We start from the raw sequence: 20,627 nt of genomic DNA on the forward strand, positions 1-20,627 counted from the left end.
ATGAAATTCGTCATGTAACGATATTAGGTAGTACAGTTTAATGTACTTTTGTACAGCAAACTATAAAATGAAAAACCAGTTAACTGGATTTGCCACTAACTGAGATAACTATAATATCTCTAGCTCTGACTTATGACCATTTATATTTTTCAGGTAATGACCTTATTGACTCTGTGCATCAGGCTCTCTCTTCTCAGCTACAGTATATGCAGATATTTTTTCATTGCTGTTAGGCTTGTAAAAAGTCAGCAAAACACTCCATGATGAAAATACAGACTGAAGTAATTGCTGAGTTGATTTTTCAGAGTCACTTAACATGAAGAAGCTACAGAGGAGGGGTACTTTGGAATGAGTCAGTACTGAGTGGCATTTTGTTAGCACAGTCCTTTTTAGACAGCTCCCCTTTTTGTGTTAGGTATATAAATCTTGATAGCTCCTTATTAAAATGTCAGCACTCAAAATGCTGAGTGCGAGTGGGGGGGGGGGGGGGGGGCGGGGACACAACCCCGGAGAAAAGTGAATCTTGAAAATCACTCTTCTCCTTGAAACTTCTTTTTGAAGGAAGCCCCCCCCCCCCCGAACTTGTATATAACAACTTTGAGGTTGCCATACCTTGGAGAAAAAGGAATATTCCAAGAAATGGCATCTCAAACTTAGTACTTACAAGTCCAATCCATTCAGTCTCTGCGTTTCAGAGTGCACTGTAGCAGGTCCCGAAATTTCAAATGGTTATCAGTCTTGACACTTCTTATTGCCTGCTAAATATTTTAATTTAAAATCACCTCCTTAAAGTAAATTTATTTAAATGGCCAGAAGGCTGTAACCCTAAATAGTGACAAAGATGTTGACAGAAGTCTCAGTCTTTGGTGCTCTAAGATTTGCTAATGTGTGTGCATGAAAGTTCTTTTCAAAGCTCTGCTGCATTTTTGCAGAAAAAGGAGCAGTTTTGCACAGCTTGTCACATTTTCCATCTTTACTCAAAGAAAATATATACACTCTGTACAGCTTTTCATGGTTTGCATCTTTGCTGCATCTTCACTGAAGGAAACAGTTGGCAGGTTATATACAGCTATTCACAATAATCTCACATCATCTACAAGCATAGGACATTTAGTTTTGACCGTAAGGACCTCAGAGGAAAAAATTGCAAACTGGGTTAGAAGAAGATATGAGCTCAACCATAGTCCTTCCATGTAGCATAAATCAGCTTATATGGTGTTAACATATCTCTTATAGGTTCATAGGTAAGTACTAGGCTATCGGCCCAAAGGCTTACGTAAGCCTAGCCAACAAGGTTCCCTGGCTTACTCCATCCAAGAAAGTTATTTTCCTGTGCCACTGTCGAGCAGAGACACAGAAGTGATCCCCGGGGTGTATTTCCCATTTCCCATCCACTCTTCAAAATTTTTCTTGAAGAGTGCTATTGAAGAACTTTGCTTGACATAGATGGGTAATCTGTTACAGCGTATGGGAAGTCTATGGGAAAGGAATCTACCCCTCCAGCATGTCCTGTTTATTGTGGTGACAAGGTTTAGGTCCCTAGAGCGTGTAGCTCTGAGGGATTGGGATTTCTTTAGGTGTAGCATGTCCAACAGCTGTGGGTTTGACATAGCTTTATATGTTAGGCAGAGATCACCTCAGAGTAGGCGATATGTCACAGAGTAAAGCTGGAGTTTTTTGAGACGGTCAGTGTAGGGCTTTTGATTGAGGCCAGTAATCCTCTTTGTGAGGTACCTTTCCAGCTGCTGTAGATGTCTTGTGAAGTACATTCCAAAAGGGGCATTGTACTCTATAATGGGTCTAATGAGTGTCAAGTAGAGGGGAACAATGACCTCTTTTTTCCTGGATGAGACCCCTTTTATGATGAGGTGTGCCACGTAGAAGGACTTCCTGACTACTGTGGCGATGTGACTATCAAAGGAGAGACTACTGTCCACCTGGGTCCCAAGGTCTCATCACACATTCAGTGTTAAGTAGATTGCTGCCTATGTGGTAGTTCATGGTGACAGAGTTTTTACCAAAGGGGATGACACTGCACTTTTTGGCATTGAGCTTGAGGGCATGGCTCTGACACCAGGCATCTGTCTCAGCGAGGCCCTTCTGTAGGATGTCCACATCATTTGGGGACTTGACTATGCCTCCTAGTTTGCAGTCATCTGCGAACTTCGTTAGCCAGAGGCCTTTTGTGTTAGCCTGTACTTCAAAAACATAGATACCAAACAGGAGAGGTCCCAGGACTGAACCCTGCGTTACTCCACTTGTCACTCGTTTGAGGTCAGATTTGGAGTCTGCAACTTTTACAGTGTGGGTTCTGTCAGTGAGCCAGTTGGCAATCCATCTTGTGACGTAGGGTTTATACCTAGTTTTTAGTGAGTTTAGCTATAATTCCAGAATGAGGGATGGTGTCGAAAGCCTTGGCGAGGTCACAATAGGCTGTGTGAACCACTCTACCCTCATCTACAGCTTTGGTGACTGCCTCAAAGAAGTCGATCAGGTTCAGGAGGCATGATCTGCCTTTCACAAACCCGAACTGGGTGGGATCCAGAGTTTGGAGGTTACCATTGTCTTTGTTTATGAGTTCCATGTATGTTAAGCATCTTGCATATCTTTTCTTTACACATTGATGGTGAGATGTGCTAAATATGGTGCACACTTAATTAGCACTCATTTGATAGAAGCCCATTTATTCAAGCCAGGTATATACCGATCAGGCCAGGAACTGTAGGTATCATAACATATAGTGCCATGAATAATGACATTTGAGAAAGCTCGCATTTTTTTTCAGTACTATATCTTAGAATACAGCTTCATCACAAACTTATTTTTTATCTTTGTCATACTTAGGTAAGTGAGAATTGCTAAAGTCCGCTAGTAAATGTGGTAGCAAATGCTTACATTTTATGCTACTAGTAGCTGTGTGAAGAGTATTGGTGATTTTAAGTAGGGCTTTTTTGTTGATATTTTTTTCTGCAAATGCTGCATTTCTTGAACCAGTGGTATGATATGAATGTGACCTAGAACCCCCCCTCTTTTTGCCATATTTTAGTGTGCATCTTTTAACCCATTTGTAATTTTCTAGGTGACATTCTAGTCTTCTTGACTGGTCAGGAAGAGATTGATACAGCCTGTGAGATCTTGTATGAAAGAATGAAGTCACTTGGACCAGATGTTCCTGAATTAATCATCCTTCCTGTCTATTCTGCTCTGCCAAGTGAAATGCAAACAAGGATCTTTGACCCAGCCCCTCCAGGTAGTAGGAAGGTAAGTGCAAAGTAGTGTCAAAGATGCACTCTCAAGTGTATGTATCTATTTCATCATGCTGTTCACTTAATATAAAGTTAGATTGTCCATAATTTGCACAATTGCTGGGACTCTTGAGACCGTTGGATGAAGAGGTGAACAGTCTAGATGGAGGGCAAGGGGGCTGTACTGTAGTATGCTTATTAAATAAGGGAGTGCGTGATGAATAGAATACTACATAGATGAATACTGTACTGTACCAATGGTCAGAGAATTAGGTATGGCTAGATGGAAGTATTAAGGAGTGTAAGAAGTTTAGGGAGTAACTCAAAACGTCTGTAGCTTAACATTTTTAAAAGGTGGTGATGCATTGTCTGTTTTAGAAATGCTTTGATTCCTAAAAGTGGTTGCTAGAACTCTGAATATCCTAGCCGTATGTTAAACAGAAATGTTTCAGGACAGAGGAGGGGAAGAGTAGGTGCATCTCTGAACAGCTTTGTGAAAAAGGAGAAGAGGCAAGCATTTAGCATACAGATTGTGCATACAAATTTTAAGTAATAGAGAAGAGAAGTTGGTGATTAGGTGTAGCATAGTAAATAACCTGAATTAGTAAGAGTTGGGAATAAAAATTTGATTGACATTCTTGAGATAAGTGTTTGATGTTAGAAGAGGAGGATTGTAACAGGAGTACATTTTTCAGTCCCTGAAGTCCTGTACCAGAAATGAGATAACTGCTGAATACCTTGAAGTTAGTGCCTATGGAGGAGTGGGTAACACATACGTGATGTTGGGGGGTGGCACAGTTGAGTGTGGCTTAGACCCGACACTGACAGAACAAGGACTTTTCAAGATGTGTAGATGTCCTCTTTGTGGTGTTGGTTGACCTTGAAGCTGCAGGCCTTATGTCAGAGGTGGGAATAGGAACCAGCATTTGTTCCTGAAGTCTTGGGTATTCACAGGACAGCCTGACATTGAGAGGAAAAATGAGAGCTAGCACAAGGTCTGGAATGAAAGCTACATCTGAGACTGTTTGGAGAAATTTTAAAGAAAGGTTAGGAAAAGTTACAGCTCTAACATCAGAAGCCCACCTTGTCAAGTATTTTCCTGAGTTGTGTTCCATTCCATTTCAGCCTTATTTTGCCACGCACACAGTGACATCACACTTTAACTAGCCACTGACCTCTGCCAGTTTCTTTCCTGCTGTTTCCACTTTTTTATTTGGGAGACTTAAGTTACTTAATGGAAGTTCCCATTTACCTTGCATAAAATGGAAAATGTAAGTGTCCAAGTGACTGCCAAAGTATGAGGGAAGATCCACACTGCTTCTGCCACCTGCAAGGAGCACAGTTTGAAGAATTGCAATGAGTGTCAAAGTTTCAACCTTGATACTTGTAGATATCAAACAGAGAAACTCCTGGCCTACTGCTGCATTAAGAGGAAGGCAGTGAATGATCACCATTGTAGAGAGAGGAAGGCAAAGGTGTTCCAGTAGAACCATAAAGTATTTTTAGGATCAGTGTCAGAAAGGCAAAGAAATGGGGGCAGGACCCAATCAAACCATCATCCTTTTCAGAAATTGCCTTTCATTCCCAAAATGTCAAAACTTGTCCTCATCTGCTGAAGACTCAGGCTCACACTTGTCTTCCATTTCAGTGAATGATGGCAGGCCCAAAGGACGTGTACCTGGTTCCCACTATACCTCTCAATTGTACAGATTTTCGCAGAATGTCAAGATTTTTGCCTCATACTTTGTTCTTCACAAAAAAAAAATTTTTTTGAAAAATTACTGGGATGATCTAAGGATTAAAGTCGCTAAATAATGACATGCATTTGAGTTTCAGACTTCATATCCTTCAGAAAATGCATACTAACACAAATCCTGCTGTTCTAGCAGCAACTTTCTAAGTTTGTAAAAAGCAATATTTAAAATATGTCCCTATTTTTTGGGCATTTGTCCCCCCATCATGTCAGGCTTTGTCCAGATTTCTTATGTTGAGGTTGAGAGGTATGGTTCATACCCTTGAAGGGTATATACTTGGAGGGTAATCATCACCCTTCTCTTGGTCATTTAGCTAAAGCACTTCTATAACTAACCTTATCCCATAAAGCATCCCCTTGATTCACTTGGCAATAGCTTAGTGGTAGTACTCAGGGTCAGGGACACCTTACCCATGGTCTCCTTCCAAACTTTGTTAGTGGTCCAGTTAGAAGAGTTCCACCAATTCTTCCCATGCCAGGGCATGTGATTTAAGCCGTTGACGTCAAACTTAAGTTTGAAGCCTGTCCTCACAGGTGAGAAAATATACCCTTAAGGGGTATGGCCTGATTTCTGTCTGCCTCTTGGGTACCCCCACCTCAAATAGCCACTATCCTGCCACTCCAGTCCAGCACATGTCCTTCACACTGTTAACCCTGTGCATGTCCATACAGGACCTTGTTCCTGTTGGAGAGACTAGACTGGAACGCCGTACTTCTTTGACGCCCTGTAAGGAATCTTGAAGATCCATAGGCCATTATTTCTGACAGATAAGAACAGAGTCCTAACCTGTCATAACCCCAGTGGATGACCTAATATTTGACGAGACTGTATGGCTTATGAGGTTCTCCATAGACTGACTTGTGTTTCCATTCTTTCCCCCAAGAAATGTCTTAATGAGTATTTGAGGAAGAAGGAGGTGACAGGTTTAAGTAATCTTTCCTTGGGAGCCAGTCGTTACAGAGGCCAAGTTTGTATTTGGAACCATCTGGACTCTGCCCCTTCGACTCTTGAGAGAGAACATGCTCTCCTTAAACCACTGTCTGAGCAAAATGAGATCCTGATCCAATGTCCCTTTTGCTGATGACCTCATGATATTTCCAACACAGAATGTAGAGCTTGCAGCATTTCATTACGTTGTCACTAGACGAGGAGTCTAAAGCTGTAGACAGGGTGGGCAAGAGAGTCATCTTCTCTCTGACATAGAACCTTTAACTCTCTTTTTGCCTCTCCAGATTCTAATCCTTGACAGTGGATTTGGCACTGGAAAAGCTTCCCTCTCTCTCTCTGAATCTTGGCATAAGAAGGTAATAATTAAGACCACTCCATCTGATGCCCCAGTGGAGGCATCTGTGATGCTGTGGTTGGGGCAACAGGCTTAGGTGTGTGCCTGCTAAGGATGGTTTGGCTGCAGTTGTCCATCAATGAAGCACCCATTTTATAGAGGAGGTTATTCAAAGCGAGCTATCTCAGTACCTACTGGATGAGCTCATAGGGAGGAAACAGTTCCTTTATCCCCTGTGAAAGATTTCTATGATGTCCCATTAAGCCCTCGCCTCTTTTCTGGGCATATCCATCCCATCCAAGAAGAAACTGCTACTTCACAACCATTGGAAGGCACTCGGGTAGCGCAGGATTTTGCATAATTCAGAACCAGCTAACTCAGTCAGTGGAATGATACTGCATCCCCAACAACCACAGTCCTAATTGTCAGATAGGTGTTCCTTGTAAGGTAGTTTTCTAGGATCATCCTGACATGGAGACCATCAGCAATATATTGATGTGATCATGGATGGCCTGAAAGAGGAGAGGTTCATTTAGAAGTTGAGCTTTCTCCAGAATCTTTGATGCTGACCCAGACTGGACTCCGCAGAGACCATAGTGGATGTATCTCTTTTGAAATGAGGCCAGGAGTCCTAAATTCATTTCCTTTCTGCTTCAGAAAGGGAGAGAAGGATTCCGTCTCATCGTGGACCTTAGTAACTTCAGCAAGTGCATTTGCTCAGTTTCTAGATAGTGGCTTTCCTGGGGGTCAGTACCTGGGCTGTCACAGGACATCCAGATTATGTTGTTTGGTTTGATAGGTGGCTTTTTGCACAGTTCTGTGGAGTCCTCACCGAAGAGTCTTTTGTTGTGTGCTTTGGGTGGGCACCACTTTCTGTATGGTGTTGCCTTTTAGATTTCCTTTGTAAGCAGTGTGTGTTCTGGGGTGTTAGCCACGGTGACCAAAGCCCTGCAGGAAAAATAACTTTATATGTACCTTGTTTCAGTCACAAGCACTTGAGGTCACCCTTTTGAAGGGCTCTATAGTGATATTCTTAGAGCAGCTACTTCCATGGCTTGGTGGTGACCATAAACTGATAAATGCACTGTCTGATCCTGTCTCAGAGGATTGCATTGATTGTTACAGAGCTGGACATGTTTCAGTGTTAATTGTTCCTAACCACATTGAGGATCCAAGGTGTCTTGAATATGGAAGCATCAATGAGAATACAGTGAAGAATCTATACTTGGGCCCTCATGTTCCTTCGGGGCATTAAGACATGTTTACTTGCTTGAGGATGTGAGTGTTGCAACGGATTATGAGATGCCAGTAGCTGCAAAGTCGGAATGCTGTCACATATATTCTTCTGTTAGCACCCTGCACCAGACTCTGGAATAGTGGGCAGTCCCAGTCATCCTCCACTGGCCTGCTTTTCCTACAACCAAACTTGTAGGTTTTGCTGAAAGATGCTTTTCTAACAAGTTAGGAAATTAATCTTCACTACCGCACAATTCCAGGTAAATGTCCCTCAAGAGATGAGCTTCATTATTGACATTTGCACCATGTCAGCCATTTTGAGCTGTGTGCAGTCCTTCTGGTACTGAAAGCCTCTGTGAGGAAACAATTTCTGAGGCCCTTCCTAACTCGAATATCTAATGCATTTTGTGGCAACTAAGTATGGGGGAACATTTTTTTAGTCACTGTGTCAAAAGCCTGTTTATCTGGCAGTGAGACATAGAGAAGAACCATCACATGCTTAGCATGTCATATCTCAGGTGGGTATATTGTTAGTGAACTCAGTAAACCTTTTCTCTGATCCTCTTTTAGAATTGCAGAATCCAAAGCCGTGTTTGATTCAGATTTTATAGTAGTGGGGTACTCTGAAGCTTGACCCATTTGTTACTAGAGAAAAATGCATGTCTTCCCTTTTTCTGCTTAATACATCAGGACAGGGGGAGTTTTGCAGATACATTACCCATCCAGAGCTGAGGAAGAATCTTATACATTCAGTGTTTCATCACAGAAGTCAGAAAAGAAAGTCCAAAATTTTCCCTCATTGCCCCTAGTGGCTGACATGATTTTGTGGTTTCACATTGTCAGGTCACTGATGCGTGATATTTCTTGCTTAGGAAATGATTGTAGTAGATGTGTTTTCCATCCCACCAAATGAGAGAGGGTTATTTGTCTTCCTGTCCATCTTCCCACCATGTTTCCTGATCCCACATCACATATCAAGGTTCAAGGAAGAGCCACAGAGTATATGCATGGTTGTAATGTTTGCTGACTCCATCTCAGTGTTGGGTTCCTGATCTATAACATTTTGATCCAATTGACTGAGATCTTAAAAGTGATTGAATCTGCTGAGAATGTTTCCATTTGGCAGGCCTATTGTTGCAAGTGAAATGGTTGTCCATTTGTTTGGAACATTAGCCTGTAATATTATGATCAGCAGCTTGTAGATTATTACAACTTGCCTCTGGGCACCAGTGTGATTTGGCCTCTGTGTTCACAGTCTTTGGAGAATGACTCTGCTGTTTGTGGTCATGTTGACCATGAAGAGGTCAGGATGGTGGCTCAACACCAGCTGATCAAGCAGTTTCTTAAATGGGTGCCTGTATCTCCCACTCTATTTGAAGACTCCTTCCCCTTACTCTCATCTGAAGTTTGTGATTTGGCAGCAGTGAAGCTTGTCTCTTAGTAAATGCTTTTAATAGTGGTCATAGCCTAGACTTGCAGGCTTTCCTGCGTAGGGAAGCAGATTTGATCTTTCATAGAGACCTGATGCATCTCTGAACTAGTCAGATTGGCAAAGAATCAGTCATGTCATCCCCCCTGTTTTCTTTGTATTGTCAAGCCAGATGAGCAAAATCCCTTCATACCCTGGAATGTGCTCATTAATTCAAGTTTAGTGTGATACACATGCTTTAGTTGAGGAAGACTGAACAGCTGCTGTCTGCATTTACTTCAGGGAGGGAAGGCCTCCAAGTTGTCAAAGCTTTTTTTAGTGAATTACTAGCTGTCATATTTTTGCTATCAAACATCAACCCTCATTTCGGAAAATGGTGCACTCCACTCTGCTAGGGATATGGCTGTTTTATTTATTATCTGGTAACTGAGTAGATGGGCTGCCACAGTCTTGGCAAAAAGGCAATACAGGTAATCTTTACATACTGTACATTTATTCAGGTGTATAAGGTTGGGTTGATATAATAGTTAATATGTTTACTTTGCAGTGGGTACAGGGTTTAATTCTTACTTTTGAAAGGGAAATTAACTAAGCTTAAAACAGCCCACAAGGGCAGCTAGTCTAGTACTTGCCTATATTTTAAGGGGTTGGGGATTGGCTTAATGGTTGAGGTGTTTACCACACAGGTACAAGATACAGGGTTTGATTCTTATCCTTGAGAGATACATGACTAGGCTTATAAAGGCCCCAGTGGCCATTCCACCTATGAAAAGATACTGCTGCTTCGGTAGGATAAATAGACAGTGAAGTAAATAAGCAAAGTACATGTGTAAGAAGAAGGAAAAAATGAAACAGAACTTTATACAACTGGTTGTTACAAATAAAAGATTAATATGCATATAAGCTTTTTAGTATCTGTATGTCAATATATGTAATAACGCATATCTTATTTATGCATATACACTGAAAGTCTATGTATATACAGTATATGCAATAAGGAGACACCAGCAGCAGAGGTTAGTATGAAATGATTTCGTAAGAGCAGGACAGTTTTCAGTCAGTGGTATTCATTTTTAACCATTATCTTTAGAGCATTTATAGGTTTTGTTTTGTTGGAGTTGCTCAGCAAATGTCTTGAACCCTGGTATAGAGTCTTGGCACTTTATTTCATGTGGGAGATTGTTCCATAAAGCTTCTGGTGATTACATCAGGAATGACTCCTTTGCAAATGTCTGTGCTTTGGCCTTTTGGCCTTTGGTACATACTTTTGCCGGGCATTATTGTCTTGGCTATAACTTCAGCAGTCAGGTTTCCTGTAATATGATGACGTAAAGACTCAGCCTCCTAAGGGTTGGTCCCTGGTTTGACTGACCAGGTGGTTGGGATTCAGCATAATTGTAGGACCCTTGAAAGAGGATTCCTGACATGAGATATTTACTTGTATCACTTGATCCATAAGGAGACCCTCCTTAATCCCTCTGTGGGTGGGTGGCCTTTCCATCCAGCCTTAGATGTTAGACTTTGCTGTAAGTCTGGTAACATGTAACTGGTTGTTGCATATTGGCCATGCAGATTATAAATTTTCATAACCGTCTGAAAGAAGTGTGTCATCAAGTAATTGGGGCAAAGTGGTAGGCTAATGGGAAAGTCATGGTTACATAATCAGTGCATGACATCAAATCATATTACATCATGCATTAACAGTGTTTGTTAACACTGAGCTTGCACTTACATAAACATGAGATCTTCCAAAAAATGCAGAATTGTGTCTTAAGTGGATGAACCAATCCCCATGATCCATCAAGTAGGCTTCCTTCATAGATCAACTTACACAGTAAGCACATGGCTGTTTTCAGGTGTTTCTAATTGTATTTTTCAAATGATTGACTTTGAGTGGTTCTTTTTTAGCAGGCGTAGGCGTTTTTATTTATTTCTAAATTTTGCATGATCTTTTGTGATTTGTTGCGATATTATGTGAGTGCTTTCTTTTTAAACCGTCTGACGGTTGTTTTTTGTGTGAAGCATTTATTGATACACGTTTATAATTTGATCTAGAGCCAGAAATGTTGGAAGTGGGGCTTTGAAATATTTTTAAGTTATGAGAATTTATTTTAAAATTTTGTATATCTTTAGGAGTAGTAGTGTTTTTATACTTCGAGTCAAAATTTACTGATTAGAAACTTGAGCAGCATGGGGGTAAGATCTTTGCGTCATAGTTCCAGGGTCTGAAGTTCAAACTCAGCTTCTGGTTACTGTCTTTCTGGTCTTTGCATGTTCTCCCTTTGTTTGTGTGTTTTTATCCTCGGTAATTATGTTTCCTCCCACCTTCCAATAACATATTTAGATGTGCAAAATTGCCCATCTATATTGCACTAACCCTTTTTTGTTGTGGCCTGAGTCATGACTTAAAGGGTTTGAGAAAGATTAGTTGTCTTACCCATTTAATAACACAAATTAAGTAAAATTGGATGTTTTGGTGATTAGATCCTAGAGTGGCTTGTTGAGTACTTTGTGGCATGTATTGGGTAATACCCAGTCATGAGGACTTTTACTGCAATCCCTTTATATTCCACTTCATGACTTGTCTTATCTGGGGTTGTAATCCACCCCTGTCACATAGCAACTCTGTCGTAAGCCTCCATGTTGATCTGGCCTGTACCTCACCCCACACCCCATATACACACACTTTGAGGTTTCCCCAGTGCTATACTGATTATGCACTGCTGAGGCAAAATCAGTTGATGAAGCCAGAGAGAAGCCATCATGCCAGCCAATATATATTTTAGTTGCTTGGGTCATCATGTACTGTGACCCCTACACCCTTTTTTGCATGTAAAAGTCTTTCAGAAGGCTGGGACTGCCATGAGGTGTGTGTACGAGAAATGACTCCATCCGTGGCTCATGGGCAAGACCATCTTCTGCCCACAACCCAACCCAACCTCTGGTGTTGGAGCTGACCTCCAACAGAACTCAGTTACACAGAGTGCCTGCCTCCCTTTGTCCATTCCCTCACCCTGGGAAAGACGAGAGCAGGTTGATGCCTTGTTATTCCTTCCTCATCCCTCTGCTGGCTCCTCCAAATGCACGTAATCAAACTTTGATTGCTTGGGTCACATTCAGTTCTTCATTCCTCTGTGTTACAGAGTTTGTGGCCACGAGGGGTTTGCATTATCTGAATTACAGAACTGGATGACTTTGAGAGTCAGCATACTGGTTTCCTTGATGACTTCATAGACCGCTGTAAAAGATGGTTAATGCAATGCCTTAATTTGTGGAAGTTTTAAACATTTTTGTAGTCAGCAGTGGCATGGGACTATGTGTTTGAGGGTGGAAGGATTGTATTTTAAGGACTGAAAGTAGATGCAAGGCAGATATCCACAAAATCCTAAGAAAAGCCCCAAGAACAATTTTAACAATATCAGTAAGGAAGAATTAAAGGCTCTGAAATTCTCAGTAAAGATAAATCTCTTAAGAGTAATGAAAAATGATAATGGAGGGTTTATGCTTGTGACTGATACTGCCATATATAACAGTGAAATTGAAATAATACTCAACAACGAACAGTTTTAGTGTAGAAGGGAGTTAAATGATGTTAAACCTACAACAGTATACAAAAGCTGCTCAGAGTGACGCATGAAAGTGATCTGTTGAATGCAAGATTATCTGACTTTCTGACTGCACCACATTCTAAAATCCCAATTTGATTGGGTCACCAAAACCCCAAAAGAACTTGCTGAAACCTCTGTATAGGCCAGTAGTGGCTAGTGCGGGAGCAATTACTGAAGCCATGTCCATTTTCATAGATGTTTCCCCTCAGCTAGGGGCATGATTTGCACAAGTGATTTATACTTGGCAGAGTGGATTTTCTCAGTAAAATATGCAATACACTTGTCAGTGACAACACTGTTTTGGTCACAATCGATGTAGAAGCACTGTACACAGTGCTTCCACATGCTTATTGAATACAAGCAGTCATTGAAGCCTGCCTCAAAGATAGAGTGGCCATGCCTAGTGAAACAGAACTACTAGGAAAACAACTAAATCTAGTCCCAAGGAACAACTACTTCCACTTTAATCTCAGTTAGCTATCCTATGGATCTGCTTGCACTATGAGGGTAGCCATGGCCCCCAGCCTAGTTAATATGGCACTCAAAAAGTGGGAGAATGATTTCATTTACAGTAGTGTCTACCAAGAGTTGTTGAAGTATTATCTGTGCTTTATTGATGATGTTTTCATCATCTTGGAGAGGTATGAAAAGTTTCTGGAAGAATTTTATGACTATATCAACAAGACTACTTGATTCCTCAAATTTACTACCTGCCACAGTAAAACCTCAGTCATCTTCTTGGACTTAACTGTTTCCAAGGAATCCAGTGGGGGACCCTTGGCAGTAACTTGTAGTGAAAACCTACAAAGATAAAATGCTTTTATTTAACCACAGCATGCACCCGCATATCACACAGAGGAATGTGATCAAGTCCCATGTTATGAGGCTGGCCATAGTGTCAAAAGAAACCAATGATCTGAAATAGACTTGCTTGCTAGAGGATAGAGTGACACCATCTTAAGAATAATAGATCTGGTTGAAGCCCTACAAAAGAAAAAAAAATGACATGGCCCTTTGTGACCTTCTATGAAGGCTGACTAGACAGCACAGCAAGCTCTACAGAGACCACAGACAGTAGTACAGGAAACACAGTATTTTCTTGACATTCACTAAGACTATAAGAAAATCAGGAAGATGATCACTAACAGTTGGGGCATTATAAAAGAAAACAAGCAGGTAGAAAAAACCCTGGAGCCTGACCCCCTCATTTATTTTCAAAATAGCCAAAAGTGTACAGGACTGTCTCAAAAGCAAGGGCAAGCCTGATATCAACATGTGTGCCTACAGTTGTGGGCCTCCTAACTGTAGCTTCTGCCAATACCTCAGCAACTCAGACCACTATGATTGCTCTGTGCTAAAGAGAAGAATGTGGAGCACCTTAAGAGATGATTGAAATACTGAGTTTGTGATATCCAGAGCTCAGTGTAATACCTGCAGTGCCTTTTATATAGGGAAGACCATCAGTAAATTCAAAATAAGGCTTGCATGTGGGCTCAATGACATAAGGCCCAAAAGACTTGTAAATCCATTGGCATAACACTGCATAGACTTCCCCAAAAATAATGGCTTCAAGTGCCACATTCTGGACTTCTTGGAGATGGACCTATTGGAATGCAGCAGAAATGCTGTTCTTGAGAAAATGCAGCTATAAATGCCAGATAAAATTCACTGCCCACAGGGCACCAAGAATGAACTCCACCTATTCATTCAAAAGCATCTTGGCCATGAGAAAGCTCCACCATAAAAACTTCTACTAAATTTGCAGCTAGGTTAAGGACATTTAAACATGGACTAAATGTTTAAAACCACCTGTCTTATAGGTTCATAGGCAAGTACTAGGCTGTCTGCCCTAGGGTATCTATAAGCCTAGCCAGAATGTGTTGGCTTTCGCTGCCCCCTTAGAGTAGTTCCCTGCACCAGCCACTGCAGTGATCCCTGGGGTAAATTTTCTGTTTCCCATCCACTCGTCAAGGTTTCTCTTGAAAAGTTTTAGTGAGGGTCTCTGCCTAATGTAGATTGGAATCCTGTTCCAAAGCATGGGGAGTCTCTGGGACAGGAATTTATCCCTCCAGCACGTCCTATTTATCGTTGTGGTGAGGTTTAGATCCATAAAGCGTGTGGCTCTCAGGGATTGGTTTTTTTTAGGTGGAGCATGTCCATCAATTCTGGGTTGGACATGGCCTTGTATGTCAGGCAGAGATCACCTCTGAGTAAGCGGTATGCAACCGAGTACAGCTGGAGTTTCTTCAGTCGGGCTGCATAGGGAATCTGTCTGAGGCCAGTAATCCTCTGGGTGAGGTCTTTCCAGCTGTTGCAGGTGTCTTGTAAGGTACATCCCAAATGGGGCGTTGTACTCTATGATGGGTCTGATGGAGTGATGAGTAGAGGGGCACAGTAACCTCTTTTGTTGTAGATGTGAACTCTTTTGTGATTAGGTGGGTCACATGGATTTTCTAACCACCTTGGCAATATGATTATCAAAGGAGAGATTGCTATCTACTTTGGTCCCCAGATCCCTTATTACATTTTCTGTATTTAGGGGACTACCACGTATGTGGTAGTTCGCGGGTACTTTGTTTTTTTCCAAAGGGGATGACTATGCACTTTTTAGCATTTAGCTTGAGGCCATGATTTTGACACCAGGTATCTGTCCTTCTGGAGGATGTCTGTATCAGCCGGAAAGTCAATTATGGCCCCCAGTTTGCAGTCATCTGCGAACTTGGTCAGCCATAGTCCTCCTGTGCTTGCCTGTACTTCTGAGAAGTATATACCGAACAGGAGGGGTCCCAGGACTGAGCCCTGGGGGACGCCACTTGTAACTGGTTTAGAGTCGGACCTAGAGCCTGCGACTCTTACCGTGTGGGTTTTATCCGTGAGCCAATTGGCAAGCCATCTCGTGATGTAGGAGTTTATGTTCAGGCGGGTGAGCTTGTCTATAAAACCAGAATGGGGAATGGTGTTGAAAGCCTTTGCGAGGTATAGGTAGGCTGTGTGGACCTCCTTTCCCTCGTCTAAAGCCTTGGTAACTGTCTCAAAGAAGTCCACCAGGTTTAGGAGGCATAATCTGCACTTAACAAAGCCAAACTGGGTAGGGTCCAATGTTTGGAGGTTCCCAATGTCTCTGTTAATGAGTGCCATGATGATGCGCTCCATAGCCTTGCAGACCAGGCTAGTCAGGCTTATAGGGTGATAGTTCCTGGGGTCCGTTGTGGCTCCACCTTTGTGGAGCAGGATAACTGTTGCTGTGCGCCACTCTATGGGTACGTAGCTTGTAGAGAGGCTGAGTTTGAACAGTGCGTTTAAGTGAGGGGTTAGTTCATTTTGGAGCTCTTGTAAGACACAGCCTGGGACACCGTCTGGTCCCATTGAAGCTGTGTTTTTGGCTTTGGATAGTGTTGTTTTAAGCTGCGAGTCAGTGATTGCTGGGGCTGTACTTTCTTCTGGTATGGTTATGGGCCCTTTAAAGGGTGAAAGGGAGGTGAAGTTTGAACTAAACCTGTCTGCCAGAATGTTGGCAATATCAGTCGGTTCAGTATATTTTTTGCCATTCTGCACTAACTCAGAGCAGATCTGAGAGTTTCCACTTAGGTTCTTTACATAGCTAAAGAACACTTTGTGGTAATCTTTGGAGACCTTGGTAATTTTTCTTTCGAATATAGCACAATCCATGCATTCTTGCAGGTGCTCATAGAGTGCCTTTGTAAGGGATTCAGCAGCTTGGACAGTGTTGTCCTTTAGCATGGGGACTGTGAACCTTTCCACCTTGATCTTCCGTAACGTGAAGTTTGCTTTTGAAACACTTTTCACAGTGATTTCCTTTATTGGGGGTGGGGGCGGAATGTGGATATCCAGAGTGATTAGTCTATGATCTGATCTAACCAGCAAGGGGTTGACCTCCGGTGTGGAACACCGGTCACCCATGTTGGTGATGACCAGGTCCAATATGTTGTCACCTGTGGTGGGGTTGTTGACCAGTTGATCCAGGGCATTCGAGTTTATAAATTCTGGAAAGCGCTGGGCAAGGGAGTTAGTACTTGAGTAGTTCTCCCAATTTAATGTTTGTTATTACTGCAGCCTTTGGTTCATGGATATTGTACGCAAAGTTTCCATCACCTTTTACTCAGTATTTCTATGAGTTATTGTATGCCCGATTTAACTTGTATTCCATATGTAATACTGAATTATCTGAAACATCTGTTTTATGTTTCAGGTCATTTTAAAATGTATTTAACTTGGTTGTATTACTAAATGCTCTGGAATAGTGTTTCAAAATGTTATATAAAAATGCCCCCACAACACCATACTCACTGTAAAAGCTGCTCTTTTCTGATGTAAGAAAGATGGCAAAAGTTTTCAGGTTTGCTTAATGAGTTATTCCCACCTCAACAAAAATATCTAAAGGTGATAGTTATCCCACCCATCCCCCTCTCTGGGAAAGAGCAACCAAGATGTGTTTGTCTTTGTGTTTCTTGCATTTCAGTGTTTTAAAATGCTATATAAAATGTTTTTCATGTACTGCATATAAAAATACCTATTTCAAAATTAAGGAAATTAAAAGTCTCAAGTGTGCTTAGTGGCCATTTTCACCTCAATCCAAAAGATCTGAAAGGGTAATAAATTAATTCCTCTCTCCGTACCTCATTACGAGGAATGTTCCTCATTTTGGGACTTAAAACACCCATTTTACTCGATGTTCCACATCGAAAGGTTGTGTTGCATATTCAGTATTAGGAATTTTTTTAACTGATATCCATAGTAAATCGTACTAAATCATAGTAATTCATCAAAAGAACTTTTTATACACATAAAATATCACATTCTAGCCATTCTGTGAGCTTCCTAGTTGAGGTTGTTAGGAAGCTGTTAGAAGGTGTTCCACTTTTTGCCCCTTTGTTCCACATTCTGAGAGATAGTGTTCCTCATTTTGTAGATGGAATATTGAGAGCTATGCTCTAGAAAAGAGCTACCAAAATCTGTTTGCATTTGTGTGTCTTGCTTGCTGCATTTTAGATTATTTCTGGGCTGGGATTCTCTGCATCACAGCATACTTTCTACAACAGGATTCTTTGTTTCACTGCAGGCTTTCAACAGCATGAGCCCCTTGAAAGAGCACAGCAAATTCTAAAACTAAGGTCTATAGAAGCAGGCACATTTACACACACAAATATATGTATATACTTACAGTAAACATGCATTATACATGTAAAACTGCAGTGTACTAGTGTACTTTTGAGATGGACCTGAGATAGCCTAAGGACAAAAGCATTTCCAAATGTTTAAATTCTGTCCTTTTGTCCTGTTTCATGTGCGTTTTTTTTTTTTTTTTTTTTTTTTTTTTTTTTTAACTTTGTGCTTCATTAAGTTATGTTAAGGTGGTGGTTTATCACCTATGTCATGTACAGTGGATGAAAGACACCCAACACTGTTAAAATGTAAAATAATGTAAGACTTTGGAACTTTGGTGTAACACGGAGAGGTCCAGATTAGCCCCTTTTCATTTTGGCTGTATAAATGGTCGCTTAGTTTTTTCACTTACCAATCCATCTCCACCTAAGCAGACCTGGTACCTCTCCATGGAATGATACTATTTAAGCTGCTAAGCTGTCAGTTTGGAATTCGACAAGAATGCTCATCCATCAGTGAATAAAGATCTGCTTAAACCAACTGTTTTTTTTTCCTCTGGAAAGAGGATTTTATTTAATTTTTGCTAAGCTAGCTGTGGCCAGGATTCCACATTCTAAACCTATTCCTACTTTTTTTTTACTTTCTCCTGCTGACTGTTGATGCTGGCGCTGCATGTTGGGATACCAGATCAGTACTTCACAGATTTCATGTCTCTATTTTTTATTGTTTTTTTTTGTTTGTTTAGTAATGATTTGTGTTTGTATTCACTTTTTCTTTTTGATTGCAGTGCTGCTGTATGATTTTGTGTGGAGTAGTAGCTTTCATATTTGAGTGTTACTGCAGTACACTTGTATTCCATTTCTTTAATTTATGTGTTATTCGGAGAGTACGGTGGGTGAAATTTCTTTGAGGTTTGTTATTTGAAAGCACAACATCCATTTCAAGAAACACATTTAAAACATGATTAAGTACGAGCATGTCTTTTATATTTTCTGTTTTGAGTAGGATAATGGATTGTGATGAGTTTGCATTTGGGGTGGTGTTAACAGTTGTAGTTTACAGAAGTACTTTATATGTAATCTTTATGCTTAGTACTGTAACCTACATTTTGTGGTTTACTGTTTGTTGCAGATTTGTTGATTTTATGGTGCTTTTGTAGTGTTTTGGTTGTATTGTTATGGGTACTGTATGTTTGTGTTTGCATACTATACCTACTTCATGTCAGCTGATAATATTACCAGAGTGTAAATGTATGTGATGTGGGTAGAGTTAATATTTTATTTTCTGAACAGGATTGCTTTTTTGTATAGCTGTTTACAAGTTTCCTTGATTGCAGATTGAGTTGCTTTGTTTTTAAAATGTCTAACTGTATATGTGTATATCTTTTCAGGTTGTTATCGCTACTAATATTGCAGAGACCTCACTGACTATTGACGGCATTTATTATGTAGTGGATCCAGGTTTTGTGAAACAGAAAGTGTACAATTCCAAAACAGGAATTGACCAGCTTGTGGTTACACCAATTTCTCAGGTAATATCTGATTTTTATTGTGTTTCCACCTCATTTTACTGCTGTGTTGAAGTTTAGAAGTGTATTACCAAAATGTTTTAAAGGGGAAATGAAAAATACTTGTGCGTCTTCTCTCAGCTGCGTATGTATCAAGTTCTTGTAAAACAAAGTCCTTATGATTCACTTTTTGCATTCATATGTTCTGCCTTTTCACTGAAAATGCTATGACTTTACCTTTGGTAGAATTTTGCCATGAGAGTGTTTGTTTGTGTCTTTCGGCTTTTCCCGGTTAGGGGTCGCCATAGCAGAACTCCTGTCCGCTAATGATTGGCAGTAGATTTTTACGTACTGGCTTGCCGGGCCTAACACACAACCTTCAACGAAGGAACGCCCATTCACACATGTCGCCACACAGAAGACGCTCTAACTGAGAATCGAACGGGCAACGTCTAACTGGGAGGTGACAGTGCTACCGCAGCACCACCACCGCAGTAGAAGACAAAATCACATGCAGATATTTCAAATCTGTGAATAATAACTGTTAACTCGACATGAAAGCAATAGGAGTTGAACAAATCTTTTTTTTTTTTTCCAATGATTCACTGAAATAGACTACTAAAATAAATGATGTATCTTCGCTGACTTGAAGTGAATATTAATTATATGGGTACATTTTGCTGTTTTATTTATTTATTTATTCTGTTTGTTTACTGGGAAAGGCTGACTGGCCAAACAAGCCCCCTTTCAGCTGAGACCCAGGGAGAAAAGCTCCACAAGAAATGATGACAGTAGTACACGTACAACATACAGAATTCTGGTAACATTTGCCAGCATTGCATGCAAAGTTCCACAAGATCTTTTTACAGTGGTACTTGTACAAGGGGTATACAGCATGCTCACGTAACATTAGCAACATTGTATACAAAGTAAGGATGATGATGAAATGAAAGCACATAACTGTGGAATAAGTATATACAGCATTGGGTGCAGTTAAGTAGTGGGATATTAAGTCAGCTGTAGTTATATGGACTTTGTCATAGAAAGAGTAGAAGACAGAAAAATAAACAGAGCAGAGAAACTCACTGATATGTATGTGTACATAGGAAAGGTAGTTTAGGAATAATTTGTCCTGGGGAAAAGCAGGAGCATAGCCAGGAGTCTGGTAGATTTCTTAGTGTCCAAATCCTGACATCACTCTACGTTGGAAGTAAAGGTGAATAGATTGTCTAACCCAAGCTAATTATTCCCCTTTTATTCAGAGTAGCTTAGCCTTTATTGTCTGTGTATGGTGCAAAAGCCCCTCTGCAAAATAGTGCATTTCATTTGTAATGTTTCCTGTATTTATTTGTGCTTTTGTAACCACTTTAGTTTTCTGTATGCCATTTAATTAAAAAGTGCAATGCACGGAGTCAGCTTAGTTTCCATAGGTGCAGTTTTAC

The 20,627-nt window shown here is 40.8% G+C and overlaps 1 protein-coding gene across 1 annotated transcript in view; it reads left to right on the top strand.

Annotated features, from left to right (window-relative positions):
• The window catches only part of DHX8 (DEAH-box helicase 8), a 959,075-nt gene that overhangs the window by 589,436 nt on the left and 349,012 nt on the right, over window positions 1–20,627 (top strand). Inside the window, exons 16-17 of the mRNA XM_044055176.1 lie at window positions 3,080–3,261; window positions 19,069–19,209. Coding sequence (XP_043911111.1) covers window positions 3,080–3,261; window positions 19,069–19,209 — 323 coding nt within the window. The remainder of the gene's footprint in view (window positions 1–3,079; window positions 3,262–19,068; window positions 19,210–20,627) is intronic.

The sequence above is a fragment of the Protopterus annectens genome, chromosome 13.part0 (assembly GCF_019279795.1).
Source record: "Protopterus annectens isolate FY-2018-M chromosome 13.part0, PAN1.0, whole genome shotgun sequence".
Classification (NCBI taxonomy): Eukaryota; Metazoa; Chordata; order Ceratodontiformes; family Protopteridae; genus Protopterus; species Protopterus annectens.